General features: G+C 45.3%; 1 protein-coding gene across 2 annotated transcripts in view; it reads left to right on the forward strand.

Moving 5' to 3' along the window:
- Nucleotides 1-26,246, forward strand: part of LOC135811944 (latent-transforming growth factor beta-binding protein 2-like) — a 100,989-nt gene extending 74,743 nt beyond the window's left edge. Inside the window, exons 7-12 of one of the 2 annotated variants that reach the window (XR_010552726.1) lie at nt 13,093-13,275; nt 15,933-16,052; nt 16,983-17,099; nt 22,359-22,485; nt 23,200-23,247; nt 25,601-26,246. Coding sequence is in view for 1 of the 2 variants with exons in the window: in XM_065325214.1 (XP_065181286.1) it covers nt 13,093-13,275; nt 15,933-16,052; nt 16,983-17,099; nt 22,359-22,441 (503 nt within the window). In the remaining variant the exon portion in view is untranslated. The remainder of the gene's footprint in view (nt 1-13,092; nt 13,276-15,932; nt 16,053-16,982; nt 17,100-22,358; nt 22,486-23,199; nt 23,248-25,600) is intronic. The other variant, XM_065325214.1, reaches the window with a different exon arrangement.
- The last annotated feature ends 653 nt before the right edge of the window (nt 26,247-26,899 follow it).

Here is a 26,899-nt window from a genome sequence, read left to right on the forward strand (position 1 = left end):
TCTGCCATTCGCCATTCGCCATGCACTCGAACTTCCCCCGCCTCCGCGAGCTTGAGACGGGCCACAACCAATCTCGAACTTACAGCGGTCCACTGCTCACCAGCACGTCTCCAAGCCTCCGTCATCCCTGGGTTCAGCATAATTCCAACACCTTCGTTCCTACGCGCAGGACCATCGCCATTTGGTAGACGACAACCTGAGTGCAAGAACGTATAGCCATCAGCTCTCCAGACATCGGACTCGAACCACTTTGTCTCTTGGATCGCAGCGATAGCAATCCCATATCTCCGAAGCTCCGCGACCAAGAAATCCAATTTACGATCGATCGACAAAATTTAATTATTATTTTGCCGCTTTCTGCAGATCCGCTCATCTCCAGAGTCCTCGACAAGGGAACGAACATTCCACGTCGCGAAAGCGAGAGCAGCTCCACGTCCACCACCACCACTTCCTTTCTTTCTCCTCTCTGTCTGGTTGGACTTCGTCGTCGTCCTCCTCACCATTCCAAATTCAAATTTTCGAAATTCTCAAAATGAACTTTCCGACTACTTGTGCAGTGAGTGCGCAACAACAACTCCGCAGTAGCTTGCAAGGCCACTGGCGGAGGTCACCACAGCCCCGCCCTGGTCTACACCACACGGACAGGGCTGTGTTACGTGACACAAACGACTTGAGGTCAGAGCACTCAAAAATGCAACCAACCTCTACTGTACCAAGCACACACACACACACACACACACACACACACACACACACACACACACACACACACACACACACACACACACACACACACACACACACATACACATACACACACACACACACACATACGCTCATGCCCATGAAATTAATATGAATGGAAACGTTCCCATTCCCCCGCGTGCATCTCCAACGTCATATCCATACGCACACAATTAAAATCAATTGACACTTTGGGTTGGGAGTGACTTATTTTCAGATAAAGATGTTAAAAAAATGCTTTTAAGCATTTTTTTATGCAGTTTGTAGTCTGCATGTATAATAAATATGATAGTATGTGATGATAGACCATTTCTAAGGAAGCAGTAGACAATAGTTGAGCTTACATACAATCATATCCATTCATCAACGATTCATACTGCTCACAAATGGGCCATCGAGGGCTAGCCCACAGCTCCGAGTGCTAAATGATCCTGTATGACGTTGACTGCTAGCATACTGGCTATCAAGGGCACGTAAATGTCCACCACGGATAGCAATCTGTCCACTGAGGCTGCATGAACTGCCGCTGAGGCCAACAACTTACCCACTGAGGCTACATGAACTGCCGCTGAGGCCAACAACTTACCCACGGAGGGTTAAAACATACTGCCCAATCTAGGGCAGACAAGCGGCTATAGAGGCTAGTAATCTGCCCACCAATGGCCAAAGCAAACTTGCCATCAAGGAATGAAGCAAACTTCCCACCGAGGGCAAAGCGAGATTCACAATTGCGAACAGTTACAGTGGAGTCCTGATATAACAAACTACATTGTGCAGGATAGTTTGTACTTTATAGCCGAAGTTTGTTATAACAGAAATGCACTCATACCAGTATACAAGCAGCAAGTCATGACTGGCAGGTTTGGATTGGTACGAAAACAGAGACTGAATTTTATTACACCTCATCTATTAAAGTAACCTTCTTGGTATTGCATCTTCCCCTCCTGCACAATGTCCAGCTTTCTCATGCATTTGTTTACCGCTGCCTGAATGGACATGCTAGTCCTCTTCTGGGAGATCACTTTACCTTGCTTGCCCATGGCACCCACATTGCAGCCACCACCACCCATGGCCAAGTTTCTGCCCCCTGCTAACACCCGATATGGCTTCAGTGGAGCTGCTGAATTACTCGCTACCAGGTGGAACATACTTCCACCGGCTTGCCGCCGCCTGTCTTGTTCACCAGCTGATTTTCACTCATCATCAAACTATTCCTAGGGTTGCCTATAAAAAGGTGTTGACGCATCTTGGGAATTCCCTAGTAAAATAAGAATAGAATAAAATAGAAGAAATCACATGGAAACGAGAAGCTACTATTAGGCACTTCAGTCATGTGACGTGACCTGTCAAAAAGTGCTAACTCTGAATCGCGTACATGCATGGCCCCACAGAGAGACGCATGCAAACGTCGATCTGTAGCTGCACAGACGCTGCATGAGGACTCCTCGTGTGGTTTGGGATGTAGCATGGATCATCAACTTTCGTTTGAGCTTACTCACGCCACGATGCGGCAACATACTGTACCCACACATATTTTCAGGCTTTTCCCTTGATTGCACCCATTGCCATGTAGCTCATCGTCTTCAGCGTTGAATTTCCTTTCAGAATCAGTTGTCGTTGTATGTCCGAGGCTTTGCGCATAGCTGCGCAAGATGAAATAGTGAGGAGCCTCGTCGCGAACTGAGCAGGCGTCCTTGTTCGTCGCAGGACTTACGCAGCCGTGCGCAAGGAGAAAATAATGTTATGGAAGGCGCATCAGAGCAGCCATCCTCTCCTGGCAGCGACAAGTCGAAGGAGGAGAGCATATACCTTGGCGACTGGATGAAGAAAGCTGATATTAAAACTGCCTCTTTAGAACGAATTGTCGGCAGCAGGTGGCTTCCAGCAGCGAAGAAAAGTACTGACGATGATGTTCGCGATTTAAATTATTGCACGAATGGACTCATGCTGGAGTTGGTGAAATTTCAACAGGCTCAAAAATTCAGTGAGGATGTTTTGCATATGATAGTGTTTCATTTCTTTCCGCAAGAATTAGATGGACCACGTTTGTCTGCGAAGACCTTGAGTAGCCACCTTCACCAAGTTAAGGACAATAGAACAAAAATTCAAAAATCTGAGAAACGTTCACCAGGATCCGTCGCAGCATTTCTGTCTGCTCAGTTCTCGATGCATGCTGCCCCCATCACCGCCACCAGTGCAACAAGTCCCGCCAGTGCAACAAGTCCCCCTGGTGCAACAAGTCCTACAGGTGCCATCTCCAGCTCCAGTATGCAACATCCAGCTCAGAGTCAGATGTCCACAGCAGTGACCCTGTTTTCCTGGAACACGTTGAGCTTGCACAGGATGTTTCTGACCTGAGCTCAAAAGTGGATTATTTGGAAGCGCAGCTAAAAGCCCACCGAGGTCAGCTTCGCAATGCTCGTGAGAAGATAGTTCGAAGAGAGAGACAGTCACAAGACTTGGAGGAAGCGCTTGAAAGTGTCACAGCAGCATCAAAGGAAAGTCGACAGACTCTGCAAAACCGGCTTCGGCAGAGACAGTTTCAGCGGAAAAGTAAATCTGATGTGTCTGATGTGTCTGTCAGTGATCTTCAAGATAAAGTTGATGAACTGTCATCTCGCTTGACAGCTTCATGCAAAGAAAATGATGCCCTATGGAAAGAACTTACCTCTCTTCAAGCAGACGCCATCGATAGGAGCAATACCATCCAGTTTGAGACTATGGCTGACGGAAAGTACTTACCCGCAGTGCGTCAGTGCTGCCTCGAGCTGCTGTCGAGCAATGTTGGCATCTTTAATTAATATAAAAAAAGGTTATCAACAGTGTACTGACGATGGTTGGCATGTCTGCGGAAAGACTGCCGTCTCAGGGCCTTCTTTCCTAGATGCTTGTCGAGTTAAAAGGTCTGGCTAGCCTCCAAATAGCAGAGGAGTTGCCATCCGACGTGCGCGGTATTACCCAGTACCACCAGTTCAAACAAGCCTGCCTCCCGTTCTGTCTTGCTAGCAGTAGCACCCACTACTGAACACTACAGGAATCTTTGAACGTTTGCGGTACTCCACAGTACCAGTCATGTGCTGTTTACCGCCTCCCCGTTGTTGTATTCTAACGTTAACGTTATTCATTGACTGAGCGTTCTTTGCTTTGTACTACACCCTGCTATCATGTTAGGCTATTTCCTACAATATTTTACTGTTTCCATTCGCTTCCATGTAATTGGGCGACACCGCCCGTTTGGTTCTGCGAATTCAAATAAAAATGTACCTACCTAGTTAGCAGAGGAGCAGTTTACGACACTCCACAGCGACGGTACCAGTAAGCACGGCAGCAAGTATGGCGCTTACCAGATTTGTACAAGCCAGCAGCGTGTGTACAGTCTTGGGATGGTGGACATGGAGCGAGGCACTGCAGTCCACACTCTCGAAATGCTCAAGGCTGTTCTGGCTGATGTGTCTAAGATGGCCGATACTACTGAAGGTGGCACCAGTGCAGGTGATCGCATCCTCGCAAATGTTAAGAACACTATGAGCAACAGATGTATGGTCCAGAAAAACTTTAATGATCTTTTGCAGGAATATCGAGCAGAGATACTCCCCAATGTGCAAAGTGACTGGGCTGACCTCTCGGAAGATCAGCAGAAGCAAGTGTCAGCACTCAATTTCTTTTTCTGTGGTCTCCATTATATCGTTGGCCTGGCTGACCAATCCAATGCCATCCTTAAAAATGGGAAGAAGCTCATTTTGAAGATTGGTGCCAGCAACCTCTCTGGAGCGTTTGAGCCCAGTCATAGCTGCATCAACCGCCTCATTTATTTAGCCACTAAAGCTTTTGAGGAACATGGAGATGAGTCAGCTGGTTGTATGGCAGATTTTAAATCTTTTTTTCTGGATTCTGACATCAAGTCTCCGCTGTGTGAATACCGTGGCAACAGAAATTATGTGATTTTCTTCAATGGAGCTGGTATTGCATATCTGCACGAGGTGATGGTGTCCTTCCTACAGGATGTCCATGGTGAGACAAACCGGCTATTGAAGGCTGTGAAAGCTGACCTGTGTGTTCCAGAGCTGGTTGCTGGGTGCGAGCTCTTGGGCTCATTTGCAAGCTTTTAGTTGCACCACTGTGGGCTGTCATGGAGGACAAGGACAAGACCATATACTATATGAGTCTGATCTACACTGAACTCGTCAAGAAGATGGAAGAGTGGGCACAAGACTCGACAGATGTTTTAGAAGGAAGTGCTCGACCTTTTACTAATGCCGCAATAGATCTCACCGATGTTGTTCTGAACAAGATGATTGAGCCACAGGAGAATGATGCCTTGACGTGCGAGATCCTACAAGTACTGTTTGCTGGCTTTGCATTGTATTCCACCCGGCTGCTGTGCGATCACCTTCCTGGTGGTACGTTTCACCAGCCATCCGGCTCGCAGAGTACCACTGAGACGGCATCTGTGAGGCAGACGAATGCAATTTGTGAGAGTGATTTTGGGAAGCTGGATCGCTACCTCCGCGAGAAGCCCAATATCCAGACAGTTGCACTGGAGGGCTTGCTGATGTTTTCCAACAATCAGACCTCCCAGTGGCTGAGGCACAAATCTGATGAAGAGAAGGAGGCACTGCTAAGCTCCGCGATGCGTGGTGCGCCTGAGTTTCGGCAGGCTTTCAAGGCTCGCCGTAAAGCCATCCAGGAGTCTCGCATGAAGCTCCTGAAGCAAAAACAAGCAGAGATTGCTCGGATGAACCAGCAACAGCAAGAGAAGAAGGAGACACTTACCGCAGAGGTGACAGCGTTGGGTGGACTGTGGACCTCCAAAGACAAGGTGTCCGATGATTTCGAAGATCATCAGGGTTCCTGATCAGCGAGCTGCTCTTCGTTCTCAGCTGTTTTTTCGTAAGTTTGTTCTGCAACAATAAGCACCTTCATCATCTTCCGCTTTATCTAGTGGTGGGAAGCAGCTGTCTGTGGAACAACTCATCACGAACTTAATCTCCCTGCTATCACCGTGTACTCAGCCAGCCCTTGCTGAGTCCGGACAGAGTGCCACAAACTAATTGCTGTGTGCTGTATGCTGTTGCCATAGCAACAATGTGTTTTGGCACCTACCGTATTTCCCCGTAAGTTAGTTCTCCCCTATGACTTAGTACCCCCCCCCCCCCCACCCCTATTAAAAAATACACTTTCCACTGCCGAGGTTATCACCCCGAAAGACAGTTCCCCCCGAAAGATAGTAAGTTCGTACCCGTCCTACATGTACAGACACCGTACAGTACATACATCATATGCACCGACACTAGAGTTGCGCGGGCTTCCCACTGCGTGTCATTTACCCCCGATAAAAAGTACTCCCCGAAAGATAGTACCACCCGCAAAAGTTAGTACTTATGTGGCTGCTAAGTTCGTAAGTTAGTACGTACTAACTTACGGAGAAATACGGTAATTTACTGTAGTTACCTTCACTTTACATCAAAGCGTCATCTTGTGCCTATTTCGAGCCTGTTCTGTATGGTTGCTATGCTGTTGCTATGCAGCTGCTATGGATTTGCCATGGTGCCGACACCCGTTATCGTCGGCTGAGTTGCTAGACTAATAAAGAGTGCCTAACCATGTTTGTTTCTGCATTCATACGACTATTTTCACCTGATTCACATGTTTGGTGTTTTGTAACTATGGACACTGATACAAGTGCTGACATGCTGCTGGTGCCATCGAAATACTGAAATTGCCGTTATATATTTCTCCGACTTCGGATGGCTATATCTCTGTGCCAGGTTGTTCTTTTTGCTTCTAATTTTCTGTGGAGTTTTCCTATACCTATCTGAATTGGATACAAGAAAGAAATACGAACATTTCTGGTTTTGAAAAATCGCCTGAAGTGCCTACTACTATCCACCACTCTAACAGTCAAGCAGTCAGAAAGTACAATAACAGGGCACAAACGGACAGGCTTCTGAGACATTCAACGAACTGAGGCCTAGCCCTAACACATCTCCAGTGTGCAAACCAACAGCTGTCCAGCTTAAAGCTGTGTGCACAACTGGTGCGTGTATGCTTGAAACCACGCGTTTGTGCTTATTTTTGCTGGCTTTTGGGGCGCCATGCGTACGGAGACGCGCCGAAATGGAAATTCCAACATGTTGCAATTTTCAGTGCATATCAAGCGCGTATCAGCGTACATGCCAGTCAATTTGACTGGTGGGGTCAAAATATTAGTTCTCGAAGGTGTCGCACGCGCTAAATACGACTGGGATAGCTGTTTTATTTTGTGAAAGCTTGAGCGCGTATTTGGGCAAGCATGAGCGGCAAGCGTACCGCGTCCATGCGCCAATTGGGAATACAGCTTAGAATGTTCAAGGTTTAACATGGTAGAACCAATGAGGGGAATTTCAGGGCTCACAGCAACCATGCCAAAACCTCGATTACGTGGGAGGACATCTTGGATCTGATCACCATAGAAACGAACTCGCGTGACCGCTAAGCGCAGGCATAGAACGCTGTCGCGCAAGGAGATTTTGACTTGCTTGGGCTTAGTTGCTGTGACAAGGACTGAGTCGTGAATGGTGAAGGAGATGGCCGGAGACTGTCTCACTATCTCTATTTCATTTCGGTAGTTCTTGTTTTCTTCCAAGTGGATTATTTCGCGAGCAGTGTTGGCCTTGCCGGCCGAAGGCTTCATTCAGACTGTCCACACACGGAGTCCTGCGAAAAGTAGCCCCGAGCAGAATCCTGCAGTCGTTGACGAAAGAGTTCAACATCTACAGCCGAGCAGCTACGCCGCTGATGCACAGGCGCGGGTGACGGGAGAGGGAAAGGACTAGCATTCCTTGACGGCATGGAGCAATGACTAACGTCGTGTTCTAGTTTTAGTTTCTCCGCCGTGAAGTCCTGTTGTGTAAACGTAAATATACGGCTGGTATGCGAAGAGCCGTGTAGCGCAGTGGTGACGATGTGGAGTTGTGAATTATTTGATTCACCACTCCGTTTCGTTGCAGGAGAACAGGTCCAATGGCTTCGCCGTTGTGCTGGCCATATATTTCTTCGGTCTGCCATAACCATGATAACTCCTGGAGGACACAGCGATGAAGCACCAGGCGAGTAGCAAAAACAATTCAAAATATTGCTTTGCTGCTAGTGTTGTTTCCGCATTCACAACAAGTGCAGCGCGCGCGGTTCTTCCTCGCGGCTGCACTGCAGATAGGATTGCCTTTGAAATGTTCGTTTGTACCCGTCTCTGGCCCGATTTTGATGGCCAATAGCTTAAAAATTTCAGTAGGAAAATTAGAAGAACTTCTCCGAGAGACTTTTCAATTTTTTTCAATGGGTATTGAGAGTATGTTACTAGAGTTTCAGAGGCCTAGGCAAAAGCATTGGTACAAATGAACATTTTGAATGCACCCGGGGGGTACCCCACTTTCAAGTTTTCAGAGATATCTGCCTGATCGGATGTACACAATTCTGGCATGCTGGCTGGCTCGTGTGACAGCGGCCTGTCCAAAATGGCGCCCACGCTTTTGTGTGATGCTGTGACTGTGAGCCCTGAATTTGAGCGCAACGAAAATGTGCACAAGCTAAGTCCTGCGGCAATAAAGAATGCCGACCGTTACAGGACGATGACGAGACCAGTTGATAACATGAAATTCCGAGCAGCGGAGTAATAAAAAAAGCACTCAATGCGACATAAACTTACTGCGCGTATGCAAACACAGCATGATGTTCGGGTTGCGCGCATGCTATCCTTCGTTGGTACGTAGTATGAACGTTCCTTAGACATGTGATGTGAGTTTTCGCCGTCGGAGACCCCATACGCACAGGTGCACACTCTTGGGGAGTTATATACTCTTGCTGTCATGTTTAGTCATGATCATGACCCAGCTGATTCTACACTTTACGCTCCCAACTCTCCACTCACACCACATCTGCTGCATCCCTACATGTAGCACCAAGAGTACATAACCCCAAGAGTGTGCAACTGCCTGCACAACCTCTATGCTGTGCTGCGACGGCAGAACTTCACATCACGTGACATGGTTCAAAGGTTATGCTGGCAAACAGTGCAAAGTGACCACAAGAGAGTTGTACCCAAAGCTGGGCTGCGTACAACCCTGTATCTATCATGCACAGAGTGCAAATAATGTGTACAGGTTCATCACGTGATGTGAAGTTCTGCCGTCGCAGACCCCATAGCTGGAGTTGCACACTCTTGGGGTTATGTACTCTTGGTAGTGTAATGGGTAGCCGAGTGGTAGGCGCGGTGAAATCAACAACAATAATTACTTTTATTCCCGTAGCTATGCAGAAGACGTTACTTCAGTAACGTCTGGCGCTAGCCAGGGTCCACACAGCTTTAATTTGGTATTTGTTTGTTTGTGTGTTTGTTTGTTTGTTTGTTTGTGTCACGCCTGGCGCTATCCCGTATCTGTCCCGTATCTGTCCCGTATCTGTGACTACAAAGGCTCTACAGGATTGTACATAACAGCTGTCCACAATATTTGCGGGCTCCTGTATCTGTCCCGTACCGTACCAATATTCGTTGTATTATGCATACGACTCCCTGCTGTAGAGTGGGATTTGGAAAGAAATAGGGAGACGAGGAGGAAATTAAATTAGAATAGACGCCGATTAGGTGATAGGATGCGTCAGCATAAACATACTTTGGAAGAGAGATCCCGTCGTCTCCAAACAAAGCGTGAACGGGCGATTCAGTGCCGGTCACAGGAAACGTCGGAAGAGAGATCCCGTCGACTCCAGAACGCCCGTGATCGGCAGAGTCTAAGCCGGTCCCAGGAAACGTCAGGACAGACATCCCGTCGAGTCCAGAACGCCCGTGATCGGCAGAGTCAGCGCCGGTCCCAGTAAACGTCAGGACAGACATCCCGTCGACGCGCAGAAAAACTAAATCTGCAGCCTCTTTTGCCGTCGAACAGGATACGTATTTATATAGGAGACTGTAAAGTTATGTAATGTCCAAATTTCCACGTGAGCAGCAGGTCACTCGCGTTGATTTTTTCGGCGTGCGAGCCAAATAACGCGAGCTGAACTTTCGCGTCGCAGACATCCCGTCGACGCGCAGAAAAACTAAATCTGCAGCCTCTTTTGCCGTCGGACAGGATACGTATTTTAGGAGACTGTAAACTTATGTAATGTGCTCCACAGGCAACCATGCATTCGGCGTCGTCATTGGCTCAACAGGTCAATGTAGATGTATTACTACAAAAAGGCCAGAAAATCCGATTCCTGTATTAAAATCAACTAATGTTCGCTGGCGATTTCATTTCGCTGATTTCGCCGCTTGGTACCAACCGGCCAAAGTAAATCACCAGCCAAAGTTTGTCATATAGGAAATTGATGCATTATTGAGCAATGGATGCATGTGAGAGCAAAAATACCGATCGATTTCAAATTTGACGTGAAACTGCGCGTCACGTCGGAAATAACGTGCATCTTAACCTCTCTAATCGAGAGGTTTCTGATTTTCTCATCGGCCAAAATTTGTTGATTTACAATATAAGGAGATAAAAATTAAAGGAGCAAAACAAAAGTAGATGATTATTAGAGAAACAACAATCCGCAATAAATTCTCCAAATACTTTTGCCTGACTCATAATATTCAAACCGATTGAAAGGTTTTTGCAATACGCCAATGAACGGAAAAAGACAATTCCATCAGTTCTTATAACATGTACGATGAGCTAGGCAAAAAAGCATAAAAGCATAGCGTAGGGCCCTGAGCTTCCAAGCTCTCTCGTTCTACTTTCAGGTACACACCTGAGATATAATCGTTAGTGAAAGAAGAAGCGGCAAAATAAATAACTTTCTCTCCGGTGCTCACCTAGAGGTTGAATCCTTATTCTTCGAGTTAGCTTTCATTGCTATCCAATCTAATCTAATCTAATGTTCATCAAAACAGAAATGCGCAGCCGCTTTTATGCAGCAGACGACGTACGCTTACATACGGAGATACACTAAATATACATCAGGCAAGCTCCGTATTAGTTCCGTACTGCTTCCGTATTGGTCGGGCAGGGATACTACACCCTCCCTTCCTACAGATTATCACGCCCTCGTGGTTTTCAAAAAATTAGTGATGAGTTACGAACACAGCGTCAACCGGAAGATGGCAAATTATATCGGAAATGATAACGTTTAGAGTAGACAGAAGAAATGAACTGATAACAAATCATAAAGTAGAAGCACACCAGGTTCACACGATCTCACGGGGTCAAAAGGGGAAAGAACTGTTCTCCAAATAGGACCTGAAAATCCACAGCACTCTTGCTGCACAACGCTGGCACAAGCCGCCAGGAACATCGCAGTTCAAAAACCGAACTGAATACACTATAACTATAAGGGGCGTTGTCACACACATTGTCCCACGTTAGCTGGGTAAGCCGTGGCTCACCATGATCAGACGCCTACCAAACTAAACTGGATTCACACACTCGCATAAAGGAAGACTTAAGAGAACAGGGAGACTGAAGGAAGACAGGAAAGAAAATGCCATACCTGGAATCAGCGTTAGTAACCACGGCGGCGGCTGGAGCTATGGCCAGTATTGGCGGAGGGCGAGCCAGGTTTTATCTTTATCTTGGTTGGGCCGGTCACTCAGAGCGGCTAGCTCGGCGTCAGACAGATCACTCCCTCCTCGTCTTGAATCATGGACTTCACATTGTCGATAGCATCGCTTTGCGCGACGTAAAGAGTGATGGTCTAGCCAGGAAGAGTGTTGACGAAATTCTGCATTCCACCACGGAGACGAAGTACCAAGTGAATAGTGGACTCCTGCTGAACGTTGTAGTCACTCAGGGTTCGGCCGTCTGCCAACTGCGTGCCGGCGAAAATCAAACGCTGCTGGTCTTGGGGAATACCCTCCTTGTCTTGGTCAGCATCCTGCATGTCGTCGTCCTCATCAGCTTCGCAATCACCACCGGTAGTATACATGTAGGTAGCGGGTTGCTTGGAATCGCCATCGGAGTCTCCAATGGATGCCGTGCGGAAAGAATGGTGATCCACGTTAGCACCCTGACTGTGCTGCAGGCTAATAAGCATGGCCAGGCCCAGGAAAGCATGAAACACGATTCTCATCTTGATTCGTCGCACGGAGCTGCAGCGGGTTGAGCCATGGGGGTCTGGGGTCGAATCACGTTGTTTTATTTTACAAAAACACACCGCTGCCACCAATGTAACGGCAGCCGAGTGGTAGGCGCGGTGAAATCAACAACAATTACTTTTATTCTACTTTCAGGTACACACCTGAGATATAATCGTTAGTGAAAGAAGAAGCGGCAAAATAAATAACTTTCTCTCCGGTGCTCACCTAGAGGTTGAATCCTTATTCTTCGAGTTAGCTTTCATTGCTATCCAATCTAATCTAATCTAATGTTCATCAAAACAGAAATGCGCAGCCGCTTTTATGCAGCAGACGACGTACGCTTACATACGGAGATACACTAAATATACATCAGGCAAGCTCCGTATTAGTTCCGTACTGCTTCCGTATTGGTCGGGCAGGGATACTACAGTAGCACCAAGAGTACATAAACCAGAGTGTGCAACTGTGCATATCAGATCTGAAACAGCGCAGTTCGTGCACTACGTCACCCTGATGAGATCAGCCAAGCCGCGACTTGCGTACAGCTCAAATTTTCATGTTTCATAGCCCGGAAATCAGCCAAGTTTGCTTGATTTTAGACGTCCTGTTTCAGGATTTCGGTGTTTTGTGTGACTGTGTACATCCACCGACAAGTAAGGTCACCAGGCTATCCGTCTCAAAAAACCGAAATCAGGACAAACTCAATGAACTGCACCACCGCGACTGGTTACGCAACTAACGTTACTTTTCACCGTACCTGTGGCTTACCATGCCGTCAGAAATGACGTAGTGCACGAATTACGCTCCCACAGGAACCATCCTGAGTTGCACACTCTGGTTTATGTACTCTTGGTAGCACTGATACCCTGAGTGCCACAAATTAGTTTAATTTCAATTACATTTATGTACGGACTCTCCCGAGGAAAACGGATACCTATGATGGGAGTCTCTCCAAGCCAATAGAATAATGAAAATAGAAGTGTGCAGTGTATGGTAAGGGTACACTTTGTGTATAGTCAATTGAGCTAAATCAGATTTATTTTGGTTATGCAATTTTAGCACCCAAAGGGGCAGAGGAACAGAGTGAGATAATTCTGCTCTGTGATTTCAATGACAAAGAGAAGCCTCAGCAACACTTCATCCCATATATTTGAAAATCCCTCTGATCAAACGTTGGTTTTGAGGTAGTCCTGCTTACTGGCTTAAGTACCTTTCTTCTGAAGCCAATACAAAGTGAACAATTCTCATTCTTGTGATTTCAGCACCCTGTCCCCTGTTCGATCCCTCTCGTGGTTATGATTTCAATGCTACATTCTCCAATGCCTCTGGAACTGTTCTGGGAATTTCATGTCGTGCCGGCTTTACTGTGGATACTAGTATGAGTTCCATTGACACAATAACATGTCAGGGTAATAGAATGTGGACACCTCTTCCGAATTGCACAGGTATGTATGTACAGTAATATACATGTAATTTGTATCTCTGGAACACCGTCGGTTCTAGATTACCAACAAGTACCCCCCCCCCCCACACACACATACACACAAACATACATGCACACACAAACATACACACACACACACACGCACACACACACACACGCACACGCACACACACACACACACACACACACACACACACACACACACACACACGCACACACACACACACACACACTACTGCTACTACTATCAATCAGCTACCCCAGTGGGGTCACGCCGCCCTCCACTCAGAGAACTGAGCGCAAGGCGAGGGGCAGTGGCGCAAAACAAAACAGGGCGGTACAGCAGGATGAATTGAAAAAAGAAGGAAATCAAAACAAGCTGCCATATTGATGGAAAAGAACTCACCAACAACAACACACACACACACACACACACGAACACACACACACACACACACACACACACACACACACACACACACACACACACATACATACATACACACAGTACACACACACACACACACACACATATACATACACACACATATACACACACACACAAACTTACACACGCAAACACAGTACACACATATACACACATAAAGTTAATAGCACACTGTGTTAAGATTCGGAATCGATATGAAATTGATTCTGCCACGAATTCTGTCATTTTTAATGGGCTTGGTAGTCAGTCAATGCTGAACGAGGTTAATGGGCTGATCACAGTTTTGATGACAAGAGAGGCATGGTTGGTGGTGGTGGAGCTGGTTATGTGCAAGCAGCTGGCAGGGCTAGCATCGGCAGAGTCTGACATTGTCGTTGTAACTTGGTGGTTTACCCTCCAATGTGCATATTTGTAGGCGTGCTGATCGTGCATGCGGTTGTTTCAACTGGGAGCTGAGGTGCATTGTCTGCTGTTTTGCATGGTAATGTTCTGTGTGTAGTTTTCACATCTCTGCCTGCAATACCTTGTTTTGTAGACAAACTGTGTGAAGCTTTGACATGCACACCATATTGATACTGGTCTCGGACAGTTCCTTTTAGATGTACCAACTGCTACACCACAATCTATTTTTATTCCCGTAACTATGCAGAAGACGTTACTTCAGTAACGTCTGGCGCTAGCCAGGGTCCACACAGCTTTAATTTGGTATTTGTTTGTGTGTTTGTGTCATGCCTGGCGCTATCCGTATCTGACGGCAAAAAAGCATAGGATGTTATAATTTTTTCAATTCTCCTATTATTTTTTTCAGGCATATCCTGGGATTCGAACCCGCACTATCGCCCTACATGCATTCCCCCATACACTTCGCATTCATACCCATTCTTCCAAGTTGCTTCACGTTATTATCTTGCGTTTGAAAGCCCTATTTGAATATTGCGGGCAGCTGTATGTGGCCAGCTGTGCTTGATGGTACGGTACGGTACGGGAGACGGTGTCGTATTACCCTCGATCGTACCTGTCCCGTACCTATCCCCTACCGTACCGTGCCATCAAAGACGGCTGGCCACAATGCATATTCAAATAGGGCTTTCAAATGCAAGATCACAATGTGAAACAACTTGGAAGAATGGGTATGAATGCAAAGTGTATGGGGGAATGCATGTAGGGCGATAGTGCGGGTTCGAATCCCAGGATATGCCTGAAAAAAATAATAGGAGAATTGAAAAATTTATAACATCCTATGCTTTTTTTGCCGGTAGATAGGGATAGCGCCAGGCGTGACACAAACAAACAAATGTATGCGAAGTGTATCGGGGGATGCATGCAGGGCGCGCGATAGTGCGGGTTCGAATCCCAGGTTATGTCTTAAAAAAAGAATTTTTTAAAAGAACATCCCTATGCTTTTTTTTTGTCTAGGTCATCAAGGCAAAAAAAGCATAGCGTAGGGCCCTGAGCTTCCAAGCTCTCTCGTTTTTCATCATAGCCTAGGAGCTGTGGCATCATTAATGATCCACAGCAAGAAGGCAGCAATGCCTGTACCTATGGTGAAGTAAAATAAAGCTAACACCGATACACTTCGCATACATACTAATTCTTCCAAGTTGTTTCACATTGTGATCTTGCATTTGAAAGCCCTATTTGAATATGCATTGTGGCTAGCCGTCTTTGATGGCACGGTACGGTAGGGGATAGGTACGGGACAGGTACGATCGAGGGTAATACGACACCGTCTCCCGTACCGTACCGTACCATCAAACACAGCTGGCCACATACAGCTGCCCGCAATATTCAAATAGGGCTTTCGAACGCAAGATAATAACGCGCTGCAACTTGGAAGAATGGGTATGAATGCAAAGTGTATGGGGGAATGCATGTAGGGCGATAGTGCGGGTTCGAATCCCAGGATATGCCTGAAAAAAATAGGAGAATTGAAAAATTTATAACATCCTATGCTTTTTTGCCGTCAGATACGGATAGCGCCAGGCGTGACACAAACAAACAAACACACAAACACACAAATACCAAATTAAAGCTGTGTGGACCCTGGCTAGCGCCAGACGTTACTGAAGTAACGTCTTCTGCATAGCTACGGGAATAATGTGCTTTTCACCCTAAGCCGGACTTCCTCAGCAGTTGGACAATATTGCTTTGGCCACCATTCATTAGCTTGCCTGTTCTTCTAAGAAAATCATTCCTTCTTTTTGCTACAGACGTGAATGAGTGTTTGACCAAGTGTTCTGACAGCAGTATTTCTCAATGCCAGAACACTATGGGAAGTTTTACATGTACATGTAACATGGGATACAGGTTTAATGGAACCAACTGCATTGGTAAGCGTGCAACTCTTTTGATTGTCTTTAACGTGCATGTATTTGACACTGCCCCCCCCCCCCCTCCCACCCCCGTCAAAAACAGTCAAAATAGATATATAATGGAACTGCACCTTCTTGCACTGGTTAGTACACTGGTTAGCAGTTTGGATCCGCTGCTCTGTTCTGAGAAGCAGTGATCCCTCGTTCAATGTGTATTTTACTCCAATTTTGACTTTTTCCAACTATCCCCGATATTGAGAGTCTTTGGACCAAACGATAAATTCTACATTTTTCTACTTCGAAGTAATAATTTCAAACAACCGTAACTTGGTCAATTCTCAGTTGTTTGGGGAGAAAAATATATAGGAAGAAGAAAAAACACTCAGCTGTCGTCTCGAACAATTACCGAACCGATAGGATGAACGGTGAGTGAGTAACTACACACGTAACGTTGATCACTGTCAATTGGCGCTCAGGCCTGCAATGCACGACTGAACGGCCAGAATTTTCCCTGAACTCGCCGGCTGTTGGCAATGATACACTCATTCAAATTTGAACAGAGTTTCCTGCAAGTGCCTTCAAAAAATCAGCTTCATACGATCAAGGAAAGTGAAAAAGCAGATGGAGAACGATCTAGAGCGCGAGCCTTTCGCTGAAACGCCTTTGCTGGCTTGCAGCACTGGTCAAGGACATCTCGTGTACTCGAGTTTCAGCTCATCGTGTTCTCGTTAGGGGCTTTCCAGGATGACCAAGATGATGACAATTGTGCCAGGGAAACTAAAGATACGTTAAATTCAAGGTAAAGAATTTGAGGCCACAATTCTTCACATACATTGAAACAGTTTATTCTGAACTCCTCCTGCCTGTTGTGAATGGGAATAATAGTTGAGGAAGTAGTACTTGTACCTGGTTGATTGACCCATGTGTGTTGATCTATTCCTCTTATAGATATCGATGAGTGTAACAGCATGTGTGATAGTACATCGTCACAATGCAACAACACTTTGGGAAGTTATTCGTGCATCTGCAATCCTGGATACACTGCTGATGGGACTACCTGTGCAGGTTAGCAATGGTGTATAGTGATTCACTCAGTGTGTTCGATTGGGCACGCGAATCGATTCATGAATCCATTCATGAATGGAGTCGTGCTATTCACATCATCCCTTGTGAATAGGGTGAATGGATTCCGAATCGATTCCAGGGCTCATAACATGAAATCGAACGGCGAGATTCCGCTCATGAATCGATTCAAGTGCGTAATCGAACACACTCACTGTGTTTGTGTGTGTGCGTGTGTCTGTGTGTGGCTGTGGGTGTCACGCACGTACGTTTGTGTGTTTGTGTGTGTCCACCAAAAATGATTTTTCGAAGCATGCTCCATACGATTTTTTGGCACGATGAATCCGTGTGGACTGGCTTTCATACGAACCATGTTTTGAAGGGAGATTTGCGTCATCGGATGCAGAAAGATTTTTCGAGTACAAATTTGGTACGAGAAACATCGATTTTCGGAGGAAGGTTTTAATTTCGGTACAAATGTTCAAAATAACAAGGCATAGCGTGGAAATATGGCGTTTTTGCGATCGTAACCTAGGTAATGACGGCAAACACACAAGTTCCGTACTCCGGAGCATTTCATTGCTCGAAAACGACGTATAAAAGATCCGTAGCACCTCTACGGAGGTTTGCACGAAAAATCGTACTCCGGAACCTCATAGTAGTTGAAGGTGTAGGTAGCCATTGAGCGTCTAGGCCGTTCACACACATGAGGGACAGTAGCGTAACTCTTTCTCATGTCAACTCCTCTGCAGTCTCCTGCGCTCAGTATCAGGTCCGTGTACATCATGTCCCAGGACTCCATTGTAGGAGACCCCAACAGGTCCACACTTAACGCAGAGGTGGGTGATGGCTACGGTGGAGGCAGTGGCACTACTGGCATCAAGGTTTCAATTTCTTTGTCAGGCTCACCGTACCCAACAGGTCGACATTGTTGAGTGCATTCATGTGTTGGTTGTGTGTCAAGCTCAGTATGCCTAGGATGTGAGTTGTTTGCGTGTGTGGTTCTCAACGACTGTGCCTGAAGTTGTGCATCCAATAGAGATGAACACACCACAATGAGAAGAAGTGATTGTATACCCAGTTGTGCATCCGATAGAGATGAACACACCACAATGAGAAGAAGTGATTGTATACCAACAACAACAATACCGGTATACGTAATAAATGGCCAGATTCTACAAAATCTTCTTTTTTACTTTACACTGCCACCAAAGGATGTACCAAACACTGCGGAGGCAGAGCGAAATAGAGAACAACAAGAACAATCAAGGCTTGTTTGTTGCTACTTCAAGTGTCATGCTCTCACAATCATCAGCCCCCCCCCCCCCCCTCTTGCCTGATGATTGCGAGAGCATGAAACTTGCAGTCGCAGCAAACGAGACTTGATTATCCTTGTTGTTCTGTACTCTACTGTGTCTATATTTTCATGACGGTGAGAAAGACGGTCACGATGAAGGCAAACTCGCGTTATTCCTACACTACTTAACTCGGGTCCAATTTTTTTGTTTGAAACGTGGCTACAAACGATTGTACTTTGTTCTGTTGGATATCTAGTGTACGGAGACAAATTTTTATCAAGTTCTACCGGCCGGTTTCACTCAGGGGAGGGGCCAAACATAGCATACTCACAATTGCCATTTTAGGCCAAAAAATACCGGAAAACCACTTTTTTGGCCGTATCACTGGTAGTTACCCCCTTTTTCTTGATGTCCAACATCAGGACAGTAGTATACTTGCTAAATATTAGCATACGCTGTAGAAGTGGGTAGAATTCTGCTAGAAGGTGACCTTTTTTCTCTTTTCGGAATCATCCCATTTCAGCGCACACGTCCCACATATTGGCCCCGCCCACAAATATTTGACACTGGACTTGCCCTGTATTCGATGGATATGCTATCATAACCTAATAATGGTACTGTGTAGCAAGTTTGAGCAGGTTCTACCGAAGGTAACTCGTGGAATAAAACTTTGAAGTTTCAAGTGATGCCATATTTCAAGAATCAGCACATTGCACTGAGACATTATCCAACGCCTTAGAACCCCTGACTCCACCATATGACAGATACGTGTCTTACAATAATTGATTGCAACATCTTCCGAACATAGTAGTAGAGCTTTGGATCAAGTTTTAGCAGTTTCCACCGAAGCTAACTACCAAAATAGAACTTTGAAGTCGCCCACATACTAAATGCCATAGCTGAGCATGTGCATTGAGTGTATGGTCTAAAGGTTTTCACAACTACACTCATACCTCGTTTATCCGGGCAGTCCGGGACCTTGCACTGCCCGTAACTTTGAAATGTCCGTAACTCCGAATCATATACATCTTGATGGGGAAAAGGCCATCGATATGGCATATGACGTCAATATTTCTACGAAAAGTGACAAAAGAGTAGTAATATTTCCCCTGAAACTCGCCCAAATAGTGCCCGGTAGACTGAAGTGCCCGTAACTTCGGGGTCCGGATAACCGAGGTATAAGTGTAGCTCCAATGCGGCAGATACGTGTCTTACATTACTTGATTGCAACATCTTCAGAACATAGTAGTAGAGCTTTGGATCAAGTTTAGACAGTTTCTACCGAAGCAAACTACCAAAATAGAACTTTGAAGTCGCCCACATACTAAATGCCATACATGTAGCTGAGCATGTGTATTGAGTGTACATGTATGCTCTAGTGTTTTTCACAACTTTCTCCAACATGAAGCCGATAGTGATGTGGAATTTGTTGACTGCTTTGTCCAAAACATAGTGCTGAAGCAATGCACATTGGGCATTTTCTACTGGTAATGTAATTATTATATTATACAGTGTTTGCTGCCACCATAGCAAGAAATACTTCTATACTAAATGCGTATTCCACGGGGTACGGTCCAATGGCTTTTCACTTCAGATCTAGCCACTGTTCTTCGTGCATTACTTGAATGCTTAGTCTCCGTGGTAATGAAGCTAAGAGCCACCCTGGAGAAGTTTCTACAGAAGCTAACTACAGTCGTCCCTCTCTAATTCAGCACCTTATATACCAGCACCCTCGATAAACCAGCACAATTTTCAGTAGCCAAAATGTCCTCTTCATGCACATTACAATAGTAGATAAGATTTGTTAATCCAGCACCCTCCCTAATCCAGCAGATTTCCGTGGCACAAATGGTGCCGGATTATAGAGGGACCACTGTATTAAAAATATAAAATTTCCAAGATGCTACTATTACATCAAGTAGCTGTGTGCAATGCCACTCTGTTGAACACAGTAAGCAAAATCGAGTCACAAAAACCGTATTTGCCAGATACAAGCTGTTGAGACTGATAGCAGCTGTATGATCTGATATGGATGGCGGTTCCACACTGACCAGCACATGTACACGTGCACAGGCAGAAGAACACACAAGTAATACACCTAACGTTACTTCGAAGTACACTGTTTACATCATGTAGATACAAGCGTATATACAAGCATCACTCCTGTTCTCCACAACCGGCAGTCCTGGGCCACTCCAGCTGGTCAGAGTGCATTAATTTCTGCAGCAGGCTTGACTTGGAAAGCTAATCACAACTGCCATGGCTGCAACATAAGTATTACCAGCGCTTTTACAGTGCTACTTGTATTCTATTATTGTCCATCCATTGTGGTGCATGGCACTCATTTTCAACAACCGAGTTTATGTCATTAGTTGCATATCCAACGCCAGCAGAAAGAAGAGGGGGTGGGGGCAAATTACCGCGGTTCAACACTTGTCATACTGAACGGCGTTATGCCATGCCAGGCGCGCACACAAAACGCCCGCGCGAGCGCGCATGCATGTACACATCCGGGTGACACACATTGATGCGACTTTACATAGCCTGCACTGTCGTTCTACGTCATAGGAGTGTGTGCACACACATGTACATGTAGATTGCCTAATTTTGCACACGTAATAAAATTGCATATGTATACACACATGTGCGTGCACATATAGATAAACTCAACGGCATACGCATGAGTGTGTGCCAGTAGGGCCACATGCCAATTATCGGATTAGTCTGTGAAAGTTGCACGGCACGACAAACTTTCGGACAGTCTAAAGATATGACACAATGAATGTGGAATACCCTCCAGTGTGTAAGACCATTTTATATCTATTTCGCAGCGTTTGTGATTTTCGGAGCGTCCCTGTTGATATTTGATGTCCTCACTTGGAACACAGTCACAAATTATCAAATTCACCCCCAATGCCATCCAATCTGCGTTCCGCGATACATGTACAGTGAACGTTGTTGAGGAAAGCCATGCAGCAATAAAACAGTCGAGACTCCCAAGAAGAGGATACAATTCAACAGCGTATTGAAGTACCGTGGAATTGTTCTAAACAATTTTCAAGACACAATTACAAAATTTGAAGTGCGTCTTGAAACGTGTTTGAAGTGCTTCGATGTATTTACCTTCGATCTCCCTGAATCGATCCATCCACAGCTACCTGACGAATTTGCCAGTCAGTGCGGGAGATGATCGAGCAAGTTACAATATTTGAAGGTCGCGAGATGTCAGTGGCACTGGCAGGAAATCTACACAAGCGTGTTCTGAAATAATAATTTTCTAATACTCAGGCCGCGATGATTCAAGAGCGGACTTTGATTTCTCCCTTCTTATGGTACAAGCACCAGTCGACATTGCATTCTTGGAAAATCTTCTGCGAGTGCTACCTTCCCCTTTCATAGAAAGAACGAGTGAAGAGGGACACTAGCAGCAGGTTCTAGCTAGGTCGCCAGAATTGCAGAAAAGCGAGAAGACGTTCAACAACGATTGATCGCACAAAAATCATCGCTACCGAAAAATTTACTGAAAATCTACACTTTTCAAACGATGCGCGCGCAGAGGGTGTGAGCCACCCTAACTTATGACCCATAGGGCCATACGGCAAGTCAGCTGAAAATGGGTATGCATAATTATTATTTTTTTTTAATGGCAAGAGTACATACTCCCACTCTTGCCATTGATGTCAATCTGTTGCAGTATTAGAAATGACCATGTGCAGAAGGGTTTTCGTAATTTGTATTCACCCATGCCTATTGATGTGTGTGTGTGTGTGTGTGTGTGTGCATATGTACGTGTGTGCATATGTACGTGTGTGCATGTGTACGTGTGTGCATGTGTACGTGTGTGTGTGTGTATGTGTGTGTGCGCGCATGCATTGGTATGTGTGTGTGTGTGTGTGTGTGTGTGTGTGTGTGTGTGCGTGTTCTGGTTTGGTGTCCTTCTTTTGACTTTGTTTGTCTGGAGAAGTGGCTATTCCTAGTGGAAAGTCCAGGGTGAGCGGTGGGGCAATGGCAGTCATGGCCAGCTTGCTAGTGATTGTATTGATTTGAGGCATTGTTTTCACTCTGCCTAGGAAAGATTCTCCTGGATTGGGGTAAGTGCAAGTTGCAGTACTTCACTATGTCTCTTTAGCATGGGAACGTTAGGTGGATAAAGGTTAACCTTTGCAGCAATTAAAAGTCATTCATGAGATTTGAGCACAGTCAGTGGTCTGCTGTGCAGTCCGCCATGCTGAATCTGCGATGGTGGTGATATACCTGCACGCGTCATCCACTTTCTTAGCTCAATTTTGTTCTCATTGGAGCTGTGATGTGCAATGGCTCTTACAGTACTCTCGCGTTTACAGCCATCTGTCGAGGAGTGCCCTCTCACAAAGAGTGACATTTCTCGAATTGTGCCCCTGTCTCGAATAGTGCCCCTATCGCGAATAGTGACCTCTCTTGGATTGTGCCCCTGTCTCGAATAGTGCACCTGTCTCAAATAGTGCCCCTGTCTCTGAGAGTCAATGATAAACAATTTAAAGTTTAAAAGCCTCTCTCATGCCTGCAGGTACAAATATAATTATATCCCCTTACTAGCATACCTTTTCAGTTTAGAGAGCGTTGTGTAGGCTTGTATGTGTTAACCGCCAGGTGTGCTTCAACCACCATCTCGCCCCATGTCATTACTATTGCGCTATATTGGAGTTTTCAGATAATTGTGTTACTCACATGCCATTATTCTGGTGCCAAACTATAGTATTTCTCTTCCAGTTTTATTCAGTTCCAGTTTCGTCATTTTCCGTGTACTTGATCAATATGTCCTGTAGGAAACATATTTCTATGACAGAGATGAATACTTATGACTCCAACTGGAGGTAAGAAAACCCATGAGTTTATGAGAGAGTACATCTGAACAATTCATGCAGCATGTTTTCTATGTACAACTGTATTAAAGTTCCAGACAGCTTCGTCAAAAGGGGTCATTGCAGGGAATAATGCACCTCATTTGCCACTCTACATCGTGTATTTGTAATTGTATTATCCAGATAGAGGCGTCATGCTCATACCGTATGTCCGCACCTTTAAAGCCATGGAGGTATTTTCGTTTATAAAGCCAGTCTCAGTTATAAAGCCACGGGCTTCATAAATAAAATGACATTGGAAATAGGTTTTGTAAAAATGAAGGAATAAGTATTATACTAACATACTTACAGCCCAGCAGGAAGCGCGATCAAGCGGGTTTAGATTGAGATTTCTGTGTGGACTTTGACTTTTATGGCGTGGCGTAGTAGGTGGGTCGTTTATATCTAAAATAGCTAGGAAAGCAGCGGTGTTTCGAATATAAGGCCATGGCTTTAAAGGCACTGACATACGGTATATAGATAGGGAGACAGAGACAGGCGGAGACAGAGAGAGAGAGAGAGAGAGAGAGAGACAGATGGACGGACGGCTGGACAGACAGACGGACGGACGGACGGACAGATGGACGGACAGACGGACAGACGGACAGACAGACAGACAGACAGACAGACAGAAAGACAGACAGAAAAAGACAAGAGAGAGAGAGAGAGAAAGAGAGAGAGGGAAAGAGAAAGAGAGACAGAGAGAGAGAGAAAGAGAGAGACAGAGGGGGGGGGGGGAAGAAACCCAGAAAGACAGAGAGAGAGGAAGAGAAAAGAAGAAGAAAGAGCGATAATGTGGTGGTAGCACTGATCTTCTCAGGTCATCGCTTTAGGAGCTGCATCTGTGCCTTGATCCTTGAGGGTGGTGGCGTTCCTGCGGATGCAGACAACTCGGCCTCTAGCCAAGTCTCACGCGAACCGTGATTTTTTTTCCCGTATGCCGCTATGAAAAATATCAGATTATGAGATTTTAGGGAAATGTTGTGTAATTTTGTCTATAGGGTCTACTTTGTTAGATAGGTTTACATAGACCAATATCATGCTCTAGTTCATGCAGATAGGCCACCAGTATAGATTAACATCTCTACACAACAAATTTCACAACTACCTCCCGCTGCAATTTTCCATAGATTTTCCAATACGTGTTGGCAAAAAAAGACATTGTGAGAATGGTGAAATAACAAAAATGGCCCGACGATGTGGCTGTTTTGCAGCTTCTTGTATGTCAAGTCACACCCTTGCTCAGCAGGAAAGAGAAAAGGTTCTAGGGGAGATTTGCGCAAATTTCTGCTATAGAACATGAGTTCAATTCGGAAATGTGGTATATCATTCAAAAAGACAACATAATTATAAGAAGAAAAGTCGCAAGTGAGGGGCCCGAACCCATCAGCAGCAGAAAGTCATAATATTTCCACTCATGATCTGTGCAAGGGATGGTGAGAAGACCAGTTTGTGACACCCAACCAAGCTACCTTAAAATCCTTCCTTGTGTGAAGTTGTCTGTGGCCCACTGACCACCCCCCCCCCCGTTTTCCTCATTATTTGTTTGTATTTTCCCCATACATGTACCAATTAGAAAAGAAAAGAAAAACTGGCAAAGAGCTGCGTCCATTTTTAAATACTTATACGTATATACATTTTGAAACTCAGATGTTGAGCCATTAATAAATGTAGAAAGGAAAAGGACATAATTATGGATACGAGTTACGAGAATGTCTCAGTACTCTGTCATTTTTGTGCCTAGTTATTGCACTTTCTGACTGTATATAGTATCCGGTTACAGTGATGGTGAGTTGCTCTTAACTTGTATCCATATGTCCTTTTACTTTCCACAAGTATATACATGTAAACATATGACTTCACGTCTGTGTGTGGGGTACAAGTAGGTCAATTGGTCTACGGTCCATGCGTGTCCTACGTCATAGTGAATGACTGCTATTTGCAACAATCCATCCTACACTACTGAACATAGTGCGCCAGGTGTAAGAATAAAATTAATGCAAAACAATCCTGACCAGCTACCGACTGTTTTTGCATGGAGACGGAGTTTTCCCGAAAATAACGGACCACCCTAGCATAAATGAAAAATATGAACTGGCATGCGGCAGTTTAAGTTTATGACAGGATTTATGCCACTAGATACTGAACATTCATAATGGAGTACAGTAAACAAAATAACATGCAAACTGGAACAGTAGCTCAGTCCCTTAAAGTACTGCTGGAGGAGCTGCCCTTGAAACGAGTGCTTCATCAGGATCCTATAAAAGACAGCAATACTAACTTGCATTGAGACAAGGGCAATGTGTTGTTTTCATTTTGTTTGCAGTACCGGAACAGTGGGAAAGTTTTCTACAAGCCTTGGCAAGTGGAAAAACCTGACGACCAGTTCCAGTCATTGTTAGCATTCCTGTAGTGTTACACCACGCATACACATGCATGCATATGTCAACACACATATACACAATTATTATGCATGACTGTAAGAGGTAATAATCAGTACGCATTTCACACGATGTCACCTGATGCCATTATTTCACTTCGTGTTGGTACTTCTCTAGTACTGTGATGCTACTTGCATGAAGCTAATCTTGGTCTAAGGACATATTGGTAGGAAATATTGATAAGGAAACTTAGCATTGATTGAATTGAAGCATGCACGATTTCAGGTTTGTCTATTATGACGGTTTACCTCTCCTGGTGGTCCATCAGGTTTTCATGCCTTTGGATGTATTGTCAATGTCGCTGCATTCAGCTTGAAGATATTAATTTTGATTTTTCATTGATACTGGAGTGAGCATTCTAACAACACAGTCATAGTGCCTATCGTAAATGCATTTCCACTGATATCTTGTGAAGGAGTATTTTCGCTTCGCACTGTTACATTTTGCCTCCAAGTTTGTTATCACAAATCGATACTGTTGTTGATAAATGTCGCTGCAATCAGCTAGAACAGTTGGTTTTCCATTGATCGAAAAGAGCATTCTTACAACACATAGTGCCTATCGTAGATGCAATTCCACTGATATCTGTGAAGAAGTATTACACAACAGAACAACAAGGACAATCAAGGCTTGTTTGCTGCTACTTTAAGTTTCATGCTTACGCAATCATCAGGCAACATGAAGATCGGCTGCCGACCATGCCGGTATATATGCCAGGAGAGGGTGGTATAAAAAGCTGTGAAGAGAGAGAAGTACTCCAGCTGCACTGAGTTCTCCAACTACATCTGGAAGCTGAAGAAATCCAACGCCCAATACGAAGTCGAATGGAGGATAAAAGATCGCGCCCGGGCATACTCCAACATCACGAAGCGGTGTTCCCTCTGTACCAGAGAAAAGTATCACATCCTGAACACGCTAGGGTCACCGTCCAGCCTCAACAAGCGCTCCGAAATGGTGTCCAAGTGCCGACACGAAAACAAGTATCTCCTAAAAAACCACGGTGTCACCTAAACATGTCTCCACAGCCTCCTGCCCACACCATTCACGTTCACACACCTTGCTCATAACACCCTGCCCACACCAGACATATCCATTTACATTGCGCTATTATCACACTGCTAGCTCTACAGCCTCCTGCCTACAACATCCACATGCATTGTTCACCACCTCCTGCCCTCACCAGC

The sequence above is a fragment of the Sycon ciliatum genome, chromosome 3 (genome assembly GCF_964019385.1).
Source record: "Sycon ciliatum chromosome 3, ocSycCili1.1, whole genome shotgun sequence".
NCBI classification, from domain to species: domain Eukaryota; kingdom Metazoa; phylum Porifera; class Calcarea; order Leucosolenida; family Sycettidae; genus Sycon; species Sycon ciliatum.